This window comes from Elephas maximus, chromosome X (assembly GCF_024166365.1).
Source record: "Elephas maximus indicus isolate mEleMax1 chromosome X, mEleMax1 primary haplotype, whole genome shotgun sequence".
Lineage (NCBI taxonomy): Eukaryota > Metazoa > Chordata > Mammalia > Proboscidea > Elephantidae > Elephas > Elephas maximus.
This window is the reverse complement of record NC_064846.1, coordinates 61759323-61773495: the sequence shown is the minus strand read 5'-3', so window position 1 is coordinate 61773495 and position 14173 is coordinate 61759323. Positions and strand designations below refer to the sequence as shown.

Sequence of the window (14173 nt, the reverse complement as noted above, 5' to 3'; positions counted from 1 at the left end):
TATAAAATTCTGCTTCATTTTCAGCCTGCTGGTCTGCCCTACAAACTTCAACTTGCCAGCCCCCACAATCTTGTTAGCCAGTTCTTTAAGATAAATCTCTCTTGGTTCTGTTCCTCTGGACAACCCTGATTGATGCATGGTGGTTATTATTAATATTATCATCATTACTTATTTGTCGAAATTTTCAAGACAATTGCGTATTTATTTTACTTAGTTATTTAATTTTCTAAAGCAGCACTACTCCAAATGTGGTCCTTAGACCAGCAGCATTGTTAGACATGATAATTCTCAGGTTCCTGGGCTGTGGCCCAGCAATCAGCAATGTGTGTTTTAACAAGCCTACTGGATGATTAAAATTCTAGGGCTGGGCTACTAATCAAAAAGTTAGCAGTTTGAGTCCACCCACAGATGCCTCAGAAGAAAGGCCTGGCAATCTACTGCCAAAACATGACAGCCATTGAAAACACTATGAGGCGTAGTTCTCCTCTGACACACATGGGGTCACCATGATTCGGAACCTACTCTACAGCAACTGGATAGCTATATCTATATCTATGTAGAATATGTGTATTCAAAAAAGATATATAGATACACATACATGCTAAGTTTTTTTCTGTTGTTTCTACTCTGCCTCATTCATAGAATACAAGGCCGTTTTCTGGTACTTATACGTTTTTTCATTTAACAGACATGTTCTAGGTTATTTCCTGTCTGCACGGCTCTACATTAAAGAGTTCTGCTGAATATATAGATACTCAAAAACTTACTAACCAATATGACTATAACAAATATTTACAGAAATGATAGTTTAATTCAGTGTTAATATCTATTGATTGCCTTTGAGATATAACTGGATCATTTTCCTTAACACAAAGCTACAGCTTTACAAAGAATGCCAGAGACCAATATGACAAACTATTCACCATGCACAACAACATGCTGAAGCTCTATGAGAATCTTGGCGAATACTTCATTTTTGACTCGAAGGCAGTGAGCATAGAAGAGTTTTTTGGTGATCTCAGCAACTTCCGAACTCTGTTTTTGGTGAGTAATACATCTCAAAGCATTACAAAGCCTGTTGCTTTTATTTTTAAATAACTTCTTTTGTTGGCATTTTGTGTACCTATTGACTTTTTTTTTTTATTGACTGTATCGATTTCATGTTATAGTCCTATAACGGGAAATGACAGATATTACATACCTATGACATGTATGTATAATGGGGCCTAAAGGAATTATCTTTAACTTTATGTGCATGTGGGAAATATACTACTGAAACTTTATCGACAATGAATGATTTGGTTCTTAAATAACAGTGATATTTGCACAACGTAATATTTGAATTTCACCTAACTTAAAAAATATTCAAATCGTCTTTCATTTAATACTTAAAAATGTTGTGATTTATGAACAAGTTTCTTTCATAGCCTAAATGAGAAACTGATTATGAATTGGACTATGTAAATGAACTTGAATACCTAAAGTTTCTTTTAGTATATGGGCTCTTGTTTTAAACTGTAACTCTTGGGGATAACAGTAAATACCAGCATTAATTGGAGGCAGGAAATTAGGGTATAAGTTATGATCCTAGAGGGAAGCAAAGGCTTTGCTGTAAAAATCCTGTGGAAATACATCTCCTCTGCATCCACAGAAGGAGCTGAAGGAAAAGCACAGGCTTTGATTATGGTGGTAACAGAAGGACATGTAAAGAGGTGCTATCAAACAGGCAAAAGTCCATATACTTCAAGGAAGGAACTCAAACAGCTAAAGGTCCATGTAATTTCAAAGAAGGAACTCAAGCAATTACCCTTAGCAGAGAAGATCAATTAACAAACCAATTAGTTGCAGTTCGAGGCATATTTCTATTCCCAAAGCAGTTATTGTTTAAGAAGGCTCCCTCAATGGTGTTGCCCCATGAAAAAATTTGATTTCGGTTTGAATTGCACAATTTCTGAAATGCAATTATGTTTATGGAAAGCAAATTGTTTTCATCTGCTAACCTAGGAGCTATAACCTACAACACATTCCCACAGTTAGAGAAACAGCTTTAGTAATAGAAGCTACACCAAAAATTTTAATAAATTCATTTTCCCCTTTTTGCTGTGATATTATCTGATTTTCATCTTTGGTTTTTACTCTTTAATATTTTAATTTTTAGCTGTCCAGTAACTAGCGGAATATGTTCTACTAGAAATGGGAAGAAAGCTAAGTGAAAATGGTCAAAACATCTTTAAAATTTAAAAGCTATAAATACAACAGGAACACTTGCAGTAATTTAAAAAAAATATTGACACATCGAAGGAATAAATCCAACAAATTGTTTTTGTAACATCACTGTGGGTGTATAGAAATTTAAAAAGAATTATATATAATTAATATTGCCAATCTTCATTAAAAAGTACCTTGTTCTAACATGGATTGAGCCCTAAAACACTACCTGTCACATCATGTGTCCCCTCACCCCTGTTGTACTTCTCCCATGTTACAGCATATATGCAAGGATAATTCCTATGTTACAGCCTACGTGTATTCATAGAATTCAGCTGCTAAGACTTGCTAAGGACCATTCTTGTATGAATTCTTAGTGCTGCTGCAACAGAAATACCACAGGTGGATGGTTTTAAAGAACAGAAATTTATTTTCTCACAGTTCAGGAGGCTAGAAGTCCTAATTTAGGGCACCGGCTCTAAGGGAAGGCTCTCTCTCTGTCATCTCTGGGGGAAGATCCTTGTCTCCTTCAGCCTCTGCAGCCTCAGGATTCCTAAATCATCTTCATGTGGCATCTGTCTTCCTTAGTTTGTCCTTTTTTTTTTTTTATTTCTGTGCCTAATCTACTCTTTCTATATCTCAAAAGCGATTGGGTTAAAACTCACCCTACAGTGATATGGCCTCATTAACATAACAAATATACCCCTGTTTCCAAATGGGATTACATCCACCAGTGTAGAGGTTAGGATTCCAACACATGGTTTTGGGGGACACAATTTAATCCATAAAAACTTCTAAATCTTAACTTGTTAAAAATGTAAAGATATCCGTGTTAAGAAGACCTAATGTTGTGCCCTGGTGCTTCCCTAACAAGCTATGTGGCTTTAGGTAAGTCATTTATCCTTTCTATCTAAGTATCCATTTTGTTTTGTTTTGTATTTTAATGAAGAGGTGAGAGTAATTGCACTCTAAGAACTTAGTCCTCTTTAATAGTCTGAGTCTTGATCAGAATTTCAGAGATGGCAGAATTATGCATATTACAAACATATAGAAGGCTATATTTTGTTGTCTTTTTCTCTCGACTGACTTCACTGCCCATGTAGCTTGAATACAGGGAAAGAATTTGTCTCAAATCTTTCTCATTGTAAATAATTTGGCATTCTGATGTCTAGTTTTATGGGCATTTAAGTTAACTTCTTGAGAACCTGTTAAGATTGAGTTTCCGGGCTTTGAAAACAAGTAACCAACCACATTCTAAAATGTGTCAGCCATCTGAAGTACTTACCTGGTACAGTCCTTGGCAGCCATGAACATCCTTGCCTTAAACATGTAACTACTACTATTACTCTTACCTACAAATTTTTATCAACTTACTAACATGAGAACAAGGTGTACAACGTATTAGCTGTTTTGATCTTGGTCATGTAACCTCCCTGGCATTGGTTTTCTCATCTCTAAAATGTGGATGATAATTCCTGCCATAACTTCCTCATTGGTCTGTTGTAAGAATGAAATAAGAAATTCAATGTGAAATTACCTTATAGCATATGCTGTGCAGATGTAGAGTATTATTAGCTATTCTCCATCTATCCATTCAATTGTTATTGTTATTATTTGAGAACCTACTTGATTTCAGTAATGTTCTAGGCCAGAGATAAAACGAGGACCGTAGTCCCTCTCTAGCCACCAGTGGAGAGAGACAGACAAATAAATGCAATATTATTTGCTAAGTGCTGCCATAAGCCCGCTGTCATCAAGTTGATTCCAACTCATAGTGACTGTATAGGACAGAGTAGAACTACCCCACAGGGTTTCCAAGGAGCAGCTGGTGAATTTGAACTGCTGACCTTTTGAGTAGAAGCCAAGCTCTTTAACCACTGTGCCATGGGTATATGTTAAGGTGATATAGTAATGCAACGGAAAAACTGCTTAACTGCCTGAGGTGGCTGGAGAAGCCTCTGGAGAGAAAGTGACATTTGGAAAAATCCATAGGAATTTGACAAACGACTTTGACGGACAAGTTTAAGGGTTTTACATCTGACCTAGAAGCCTAAAACTCCTAAATCAACATCACCAACTTCAGTCAATCGTTTCTGTTCACCATGTTCTTGATTCATAAAGTGATTTCACTCTCCCAGGGAAGGAAAGAACCCTGAAAGAGAGACAAAAATTGTAATTGCCAGAAGTTCCTATTTTCTTAGTGCTTTGTGTGTTTGGCCTCAGGGTTCTTAGTGCTAAAAGCATATTGGACTATAGATGGAAACAATAAAATACCAGTAGTGCTGAGAAGAAAATAAGAGTTCTGATTCATGTGCTACCAAAAATTACTTCCAGATGAACTCAGAGTTTCATCTTGGGAGATCTATTTGGCATGTCTAGCATAAACAAAATGCACATACCAAAAAATCTTCCTCAGAGAGATCGCCTCTAAAAGATGGCAAAAATGGAAATAAACAAAAGGAGTTGACATTATGGATTAAGACCTTTGACAAAATAATCTCATTTAATGAAAGAAAAATCAGGTAATCTTTATGAGATGCTGTTATATTAATTATTAATGTCATTTATATTATATATTACTCAACTGGAAAGGATATTAAAGATATTCAATATGAATGTTGGTATAAAATTTGGTATAATTGGGAACATGTCTAAATTCTGAATTAGGACTTTCTTTCTGGTTAGTTTCTCTGAGATTTCATCTGAGTTCTTAAAGCTACATATAAATAAAAAAAAGGCATGATTAATTAATAACCCCTAATTTTAAATTGGAGTCCTGGTCTCACAGTGGTTGAGACTTGGCTGGTAACCAAAAGGTCAGCAGTTCGAATCTACGAGCCGCTCCTTGGAAACCTTACGGGGCAGTTCTGCTCTGCCCTATAGGGTCTGTTTGAGTCGGAATCAACTCGATGACAATGGGTTAATTTTAAATTGAATATTTTGTGGAATAAAACAAAATTTCATATTTATGTATTGTGTAAACATCTTTTTTGCTTATCCTCCTTTACGCTTCATTCTCCTAGCTCAAATAGTTGACTGCACAAATAGTCTTTTTCTTTTGAGATACTTCAAATAGAATATTCAAAATCAGTGAACCTCATATGTTTCACCACCATGTGGTATCTTGCTTAAGCATAAAAATTAATTTCAGCTTTTGGGAAAGTGTTTGAGGCAAGTATTATACTTCAGTAACTTTCAGATCTCCAAATAAATGACAGAAAATACTTTTTTCTCTCTTTTGAATCTGTCAGTGTCCTGCTGCTTCTGTGTGTCTTTGTTTTGTTCTTTAAAGAACAATATGTTACCCAGGTGCCCAATAAATATTTGTTGTGTATGTGTCCTCAATCTATGTCTCATATACTAGAAATACAGGAACAAGACCTGAGAGAATTACTACATCCATTATATGACTTAAAAATAAAATGTTACCATTACTATTAGTCACACTAGCAGATATCCTTTCAACAAAATATTTACCACTGTTCATTTGATAAATGAATTTTAACATTTAATTCTTATTTTTTAACAGTAAAAAAAAATTTTTTTTTATTGAACAGCTCTTAGATGAGCATTAAAATGGCCAAGTGTTAGGAGGCTAAGTGATATCTATAAGTCATGGGATTTATGCCATTCTTTTGTCTTATTGATTCTACCTCTTGAATATCTTTTGAATCCATTCATTTCTCTCCAGACCCACTGATACTATTTCAGTTCCTGGGCTCCACCATGACTCAGCACAACTCTTACATTGATCTCCTGACTGGTACCTGTGTCTACTTCTCTTATCTTTTTCTAACTTCTAATCCAGTTACCACATTGTAGTCAGACTGAAATTAACAACAAAACAAGATAATTTTTCTGTCCTTGTTTAAGATTTTTTAATGACTTCCCCTTGGCTTCAAGATAAAACCTAAAGTGTTTAAAATTGAAATGGTTTACAAACTCAAAAGAGCTATGGCTACTTAAAGGTCAACCATCTGAATGGGCCATAATCATTTAGAGTGAACTGTTCTCCCAGATTGGGAAAAGTCAAATGTGGACAGTAGAAACAGCAGAACAAGATATATATAGTAAGTACCCAAGAGGACATGGGTATCTTAGAACAGAGAGGAATTTTAGAACCACAGTATCAAAACCAGACGAAGGCTCAGAGGCAAGTGTCTGATTGTTACTAAGCCTCAATTTTCGCTTAGCCAGCATGACATGGGGAGTTAAGACAACCACTTATGTTAATTCTCAATTAGTAATGTTCTTCCTTCTGTCTTATGTCCTTTTGAAATCTAAACTTGCCTGAGAGTTCCCTGTGTAGCCATGTTGGCTTATGGAGATACTTAATTTTGAGAAACTCTCTTCTCTCTTAAGCCATCTTCCCCTGTACAAGGCCTCAGTCATGTCTAAATTTAACAGGATAATTGGAACGCCAGTGTGAGCATCTGCATTTAGTTAGACTCAAAAGACTAAATTGATAATACACAGAAAATTCTATTCATTCATTAAGGGCAATTTGCCTTTAAAGAAATGAGGATTAATTTTTGCATAAAAAGATCGTATATATAATTCCTGACCCAAGAAGACAAGTTATTTTGACACATTTTTACACCGTCAACTCACAAAGCACTTAACATTTAAAGGAAATTTTAGTGCAAGTGTAAAAATGGTGGACTTCTCTAAGAAAGCAAATATGTTGTTTAACAAATTAGACTTAATCAGTACTGTAAACTCTGTTATGTAGAACTCCATCATCAAAAAATCTGTTAGATGCCTTGTGAGTTTGTGCCTTTGCTTGTTTGCCAATAAAATGGTCGTTAATATTATGAAGAAGATCTTGAGAAACTGTAAGACCTTGATGTGTCTTTTGAATAATATAATTTTATTTGTAAGCTAAATGTCTCCAGGTCTCATCACCTGTGAATTCAGATGGGGGTCACCTTAGTGACAACCCAAATATCCCAAGTTATCTCTTCTTTACTCCCACTTGCTGAAATAGGACTCAAGCTCTGTGCAAAATCTCAACAAGTATATCTGGAGTCACCTCCTACATGCTTAAAAACGTGCCATCAATATTCAGCATTTGACATTTGCCCAAAACTACTGGGTAAGGAGCCCTGGTGGCGCGATGATTATAAACACTCAGTTGCTAACTGAAAGTTTAGCTATTTGAAACCACCCAATGGCTACGAAGGAGAAAGACCTGGTGATCTGCTCCTATAAAGAATACAGTTTAGGAAACCCTACGGAGCAGCTCTACTCTGTCACATGGGTTCGCTATTTTAACCAGATAGTTCCAGGTCTGCTTGGTGTGGCCATAGAGACATGGAATGGGTGAAAGTGAATGAAGAAGCTTTATTTGTTTGGCCAAGCTAAGGAGCACACTGGGACTTGTGTCACCAAGATGGTTCCCAGAACAATAGCTCAAGGGGTTTATATGGATGAAGTAAATCGGGTCTGGGGTCTTCAGGAGTGCCTCAAGTTAGGGCCAGCTTGCTGATTAGTCTGGCCTGAAAAGGTGCTCCGGGGGTAGTCTAGCCTTTCTGTGCTTGCTCAGTCTAAAAAGAGTGTTCTCTCAGACTGGATCTTAGGTTCAGACCCTTCACTTCTGAAAGCCTTCCACCAATCTTGCACCACTAAAGTTTGGCTCCGTCTGGTAGGAGAAGGGTTCCAGGGTCACCCAGAGGATGGGATTGATGGTTCTGTGCATGTCAGGCAGGCCAGATCTACTTCTTGCCAGTTTCAGTGGGTCCTTCAGCCCCAGTCTCTTGTTTTCCTTACCTTGGCTGGAAACAGGAAGAATACCTAAATAAGGAAATAGCTTAAAGACAGGGAGTTATTTCCTATATCACAGAAGATGGCAGGCACAGCCCTTTGCCTATTCAAGATGGCAGGCAGACTGCTGGTCTCATTCCTTCCTTTTTTTTTAGGATTTGGATATTCATACCAAATCTTGACTCTCATTGGAAGTAAGGACGAAGATCATTCTTTTGTAACTGCTTCAGGCTGGACAGGGGTGATGGTAAGAACTGAAGTCTGGCTTGTACAGGTTCAGGAGGGATAGGTCTGTAACACTAAATAATATACAGGACTGAGGCCCCTAACGCTTTTCTATAAATTGAATAAGTACTTGTAAGAGGCAGGGTCCAAAAAAGCTAATGACAAAAATAATTAATCCAAGAGTTATTATTGGCCAAACCCATTTGAGCAAAGTGGATACCCAACTACTTGCCATTTCAGGGTTGAAAGGAGGAGACAAGAGGTTTTGCTTGAGCTGATGTAGCCAAGCAGCTTTCACATGGGTTAAAACGAGGAACAAACTAATAAGATCCACATTTTCTTACTTAGAACAAGGAGCTCCAGCAGCAGCAGTTTAGTCCATTGGAAAGTAGCTAAAGGTTTCAAGAGTTTATCAAGAGCAGGAAAAGTGATTAAATTCCCACTGTGTAGGCACAGTAAGGAGAAAAGGTAAAAGATTAGAACAAACAGCATGCAGGCTAATACTTATGCACCACGGATCAACCATTGAGCAAAGTGGAAACCGAACTACTTGCCGTTGTATGAGTGTCACTTATCTGGACTGTCTTCTTTGAAAAGCCACTGCAACCCTTTTATTAGTTCAGCCTCTCAGTTGCTGTTGTTTTGCGAGGTCTTTTGTTCAAGGTCAGGTGTAGGAGCCCACTTGATTCTCGTGTGGTGAATGTAGACGCTGTTCTAGTTGACCTTCACAACTGTGGGTGTCGACATCAGCACTTCATAGGGACTATTCTGTTTCTCAGACAAGGTCTTAGTGTCCCAGGCTTTAACGAATATCCAGCTTCCGGGCTTGGTAATGGAATAGTCTGCCAGGTGGGACTGGCATACCTATGGAGAGACACAAGTGTTTCCCCCGCAAGACACAGGTACTGTTTTATAAACAGTTTACCTTGATTATGAATATTGTCAGGAAACTGTGGCCGCATAGTGGTTAAGTGCTACGGCTGCTAACCGAAAGGTCAGCAGTTTGAATTCGCCAGGTGCTCCTTGGAAACTCTATGGGGCATTTCTACTCTGTTCTGTAGGGTCCTAATATTGTTGACCCCTGAGTCTCTAGTAGTCATTATAGGGCCGTCCATAAACAAGCTCACATGGTCTTACCTTGAACTTAATTCTAGGAGCAACTCTTAGCCTCAACAGAGCTAAGAGCTATATATAAAAAAAAAAGAGCTATAGGGAGGACTTTATTCTAGGTCTCTTGACACAACTTAGCTACATATGTTTCAATGGTCTGGTTTATTCTTTCAACTTTTCCACTGGATTGAGGCCTCCAAGCACTGTGGAAGCCCCACTCAATCCCACGGTGTGTAGTGACTGAGTCATCTGGGCTGTGAAATGGGGCCCCTGCTTTCTTTCAATAACTGGGACAAGCCGTCTTTGAGTTGGTATATGCGTTCACCTGTTTTGCCTTTGTCAGTCTCAGAGCCTGTATCATGACGATCAGCTCAGCTGTCTGAGCTGAGGTACCACTAGGGAGAGCATTTGCCTCTAGAATTGCGGTTAGGTTGGTGATTATGTAGCCCACCTTGTGTTGTCCTCTTTCCATGAAGTTGCTCCCTTTGGTGAAGAGCTTGAGATTGGCAGTAGTCAAAGGCTGGTTCCTTGAGTTGATGAATGGCCACCTGGGCTTCTTGGTTCAGTCTGTACTGTCTGACCGGTGGTGGTGTGATGTTGGGTAGCAGTTGGACCTTGACCAGTACCAAGGTCACGTTGTGGGTGTGTCCTGGCCAAAACAATAGGATTAATTTTCTTTTCTAGACACTGGTTTAGGAAGAACACTTTCCCCTGACAGTGAGGCTCCATATCTCAGCAGAACAGGAGACGGGCCTTCAACCATGTTCAGCGGGAACATCAACATGTATCTGTCCTTGCTCAAAATAGATTTCAGCCTGTAGTTTACTAGGTCCCTCCCCAACAACAGGACAGGGCATTCAGGCATATACAAGAAGGAGTGGGGTCAGGGTCTTTGCCTTTCCTGGGAGAAAGCAGGTTAAAGACTGGAGAAAAGGTCGGGTGTCGTCTTTCTCTGATACTCCCACCACAGAAATCTTTTTCTTAGAGGTTGGACGCACTAGGTGGGTTAAAACTGAGTGGGTGGTGCCAGTATCTACCAAAAACTTAGTTGGTTTTCCCTGCACATTCATTATAACCAGAGGTTTGGGTGGAGAGCCTGCCTGTGGTTCTCTCTAATCAGAGTCTTCCTCTAAACTTAGGGCTGGCAGCTAAGTGGTTTCCATGTTAGACCTCAACAGCTTTGGGTGCTCTTCCAGTGGTCTTCTTCTTTACAGTAGATACACTGGTCTTTGCCCAAGTAGGCTTTATTGTGGGCCCCACCCACTGGGGCCCTCCTTTTCTTTGCCTCTGAGGACCTCCCTGTAAGGCTGCGGCCACCAAGGTCACCTGTCTTTTGGCATCTTGTGCCTTTTCTTTCTCCTTTTCTCTATTGTTATAAACTTGAAAGGGCAATTCAGCTAAGCACCTGATATTCACAGTAATGCTTCCTTCTGTTTTCTGAAGTTTCTTAATGTCTGGGGCATTTTGTCCAATAAAGATAACATTAACTGTCCTGATATTTTCACACTGTTCTGGGTCTAAGTCCGTATACTGTCTGAAGGTGGAGGAAATTTTAAGCAGGCAGAGGGGTCCTTATCTGATTTCTGTCTGTCTTCATAAACTACACTTAAACTCTTTTGCTTTGGGACCCCGTTCTTAAGCCCCACACGTAAACAATATGGATACTGAGTGAGCCTACCATACTCATCACCGTTGTTTGGCTTCCAGTGAGGGTCCCAGAGAGGGGCAGAGGCGTCAGGTTACCTGGCTGATGGTTCTGTCAGCGCTAGGCCTCCTCTTGGGCTTTCTCAATCACCATTTGTCTCTCCTCCGAGGTTAAAGGAGAGTGACAGTCTGCCCATGAGGGGTCGAAGAAGTTGAAAACGGAGGTGAACAACTCATACATTTTGACTGGGTCCTCACAGTAACCTGGGGTATGATTTTTCCAGTTGTACAAGTCAGGGGTGGTGAAGGGGATATAGATCCTCACCATGGCCGCTGGCTGGTCTGGATTGGCCATTTGGGGTCTGCCGGAGAGGGTATTGCCCTGTTGCTCCCTGATCATGGCTCTGTCCACATATGGGCTCTTGTCGGGTCAAATCAGGAACCTGATAGGGCGTCCCCTGCCTAGAATGGGATGGAGAGAGGGGTTCCTCCCTGCCTCTGGGGTCCCAGCAGCCACTGCCTCTCCGGGACCCTGATATGGCGCTGGAGGGTGTGGAGGGAGCAGCTGTGGTGGTACCAGTGGATCATAAGAATCCTCTCCTGTTGATACAGGGCTGAAGGCTTTTTCCTAGCATCTTTTTGAATAAGGATTTTACAAGATTGTTGAGTTTCTTCATCATGGGGTCATAACCAAACTTATCCCAATGTTTTAAAATGCACCCTAAGGGAGAACATTTAGGGATGCTCCCAGTGTTTCCCATTTTCTTCTACCTAAAACAAGTTCTTCTATCTAAAACAAAATGACTAGTCAAACTAAAATACCAAGATTTCAAAACTAGCTAGTGACTGACAAGTTAAACAACTTAATGGTTAAACAACTTAGTGCTTATTGCTTCCCTTTTCCTGCTCAAATACCAGACCCCAAAGGAGCCCTCAGGGCCAGTCTAAATAGCATCAGGTTGAGTTACAAACCAAGTCCCAAGCAAATTAACCAAGTCGTAATTACCCGTGTTTCTGACGTTCTTCTCTCGCTTTCTGAGGGCCGCCATTGGGTTCAGGACAGGTCCATCTCTGGGATTGGGGGTGAAGTCCCTCTGGAGAAATCTCTGGTGCACGCTGCGTCTTCTCCTCCGCTCCCAGGCAGGCCACTCTATACACTGAGCAATGCCCTCCTGGCTGGCTCACCAAAAACGTAACCAGACCTTTCCAGGTCCACTCGGCACAGCCATAGAGACACTAAATGGGTGAAAGCGAAAGGAGCTTTATTTGACTGACCAAGCAAAGTAGCACAGCAGAACTTGCGTTGACAAGATGGTCCGAGAACAATAGCCCAAGGGGTTTACATGGGTGAAGTAAATCAGGTCTGGGGTCTTCAGGAATGCTTCGAGGTGGGGCCAGCTTGCTGATTGGTCTGGCCTGAAAAGGCATGGGTCAGTTCAGCCTTTCTGCGCTGGCACAGTCTAAAAAGGAGGGTCTCTCAAACCAGATCTTAGGTTCAGATCCTTCCCTTCTGAAAGCCTTCCCCTATCTTGGGCCACTGAAGTTTGGTTCTGTCCTGTGGGAGAAGAGTTCCAGGGTCACCCAGAGGATAGAGTCAATGGTTCTGCATATGTTAGGTATGATAGCTCTAGTTCTTGTGAGTTTCAGCTAGTTCTACAATCCCAGTCTCTTGTTTTCCTCAACTTGGCCAGAAACAGGAAGCTTACCTAAATAAGGAGGTAGCTTAAAGACAGGAAGTTATTTCCTATATCATGAAAGATGGCAGGCACAGCCCTCTGCATATTGAAGACGGCGGACAGACTATTGGTCTCACTATGAGTTGAAAATTGACTGAACAGCACAGAACATTTAATGAGTGCCTACTATTCAATGTGATGGTAATACAAAACAAACAAAACAAAACAAAAAAACAGTTGCCATCCAGTGGACTCCCACTCATGGCAACCCCATGTGTGTTAGTGTAGAACTGTGCTCCATAGATATTTCAGTGGTTGATTTTTCTGCAGTAGGTCACTAGGCCTTTTGAAGTCAATGGACATGAACCTCCAACCTTTTGGTTAATAACTAAGCATATTAACTATATGCACCACCCAAGGACTATGGCTTTGAACAAAACAAAGCCCCAGTCTTCCTCTCCTGCTGAAGTTTCACTTCCCCTCTACTAATGCTTTTTACCCACAAAAGTTCTTAGGGTTGCCCTCAGTGAATATGCCTATGTCTGGACCAGGGGTGCAGTCTCCTACTGCTCCAGTTTTACTAACAATCCTTGAAGTACTGTAGTGGTATTATGCTCTACGCAGAAGTTGCCTATTCTGTTTCACAGAACCCTTCATGAAAGGTTCCCTTAGCTTCTGTTCTGATCCCTTTTTCTTTGGAGGTTGTAAAATATTTTAAAAGTTCTAGAGACCAGAAGAAGATGCTAATACTGTAAACCCCTCAGTTGCCCTCTTTCCTCCCTTTTGTCTAGGCACTTAGGCATGTATCTTCTTTTTCCTAGAAGCCCAGAATAAATAAAGTACCAGCATAAATACTTTCCTGCAAATAGAGCCCTAAGGGCCCACCAACTCCCTCTATTTAATCACATACACCCAGATAAATTCTCTTTGAGCTCAGCTGGGACACATAGCCTTAGGTTTATTTTGATCTGTTCAAACTCTTTGAAAATAGGTTATCCATGTAAAATATATGGTAACTCTATTAAGCAGAACATTTGACCAGAATACCTCATTCCCCAGCTGTCCCAGAGAGCAGACTTTACGGTGTTATACAGACATCATTGAATTCTTCTTTAGAAAAAGATGGCACCTATCAAATGTTGTATTCTGTTTGACTGTTTTCTTTGGGCCAGAAGTGAATGTCCTGTTTTTCTGATATGATTGTTCCTTGTATAAAAAAGCTAAATTTTATATCATAAGGAACTAAAGGAGTATGTAATAATGGCATACGTAGTTTAAAGAAAACCCAAATTTGCCAACATGATAAAAATGTCTACTAGTATAAATGGTTTTAAAATATATATACATTTTAGATTACTATTACAAAACTTAAAAATATCAGGAGTGTTTCTAAAAACATTTCTAGAAGTTCTCAAAATTGATTATGGCATGCTGAATGTTGCCCTTTAGAAGTCTAAGACAGTGTGATAGTTAACAATGAAAATAATAAAATCAACTCAATGTCTGCTTTTCTTATTAAAGTCTACTAAGAACCAGGAAATAAAATG

The 14173-nt window shown here is 39.7% G+C and overlaps 1 protein-coding gene across 6 annotated transcripts in view; it reads left to right on the top strand.

The window, feature by feature from the left end:
* DIAPH2 (diaphanous related formin 2) overlaps window positions 1-14173 on the top strand; it is a 942090-nt gene that overhangs the window by 674130 nt on the left and 253787 nt on the right. For all 6 annotated transcript variants that reach the window (XM_049873110.1, XM_049873109.1, XM_049873108.1 and 3 more), the window contains one exon: window positions 881-1044. In XM_049873110.1, coding sequence (XP_049729067.1) covers window positions 881-1044 — 164 coding nt within the window. The remainder of the gene's footprint in view (window positions 1-880; window positions 1045-14173) is intronic.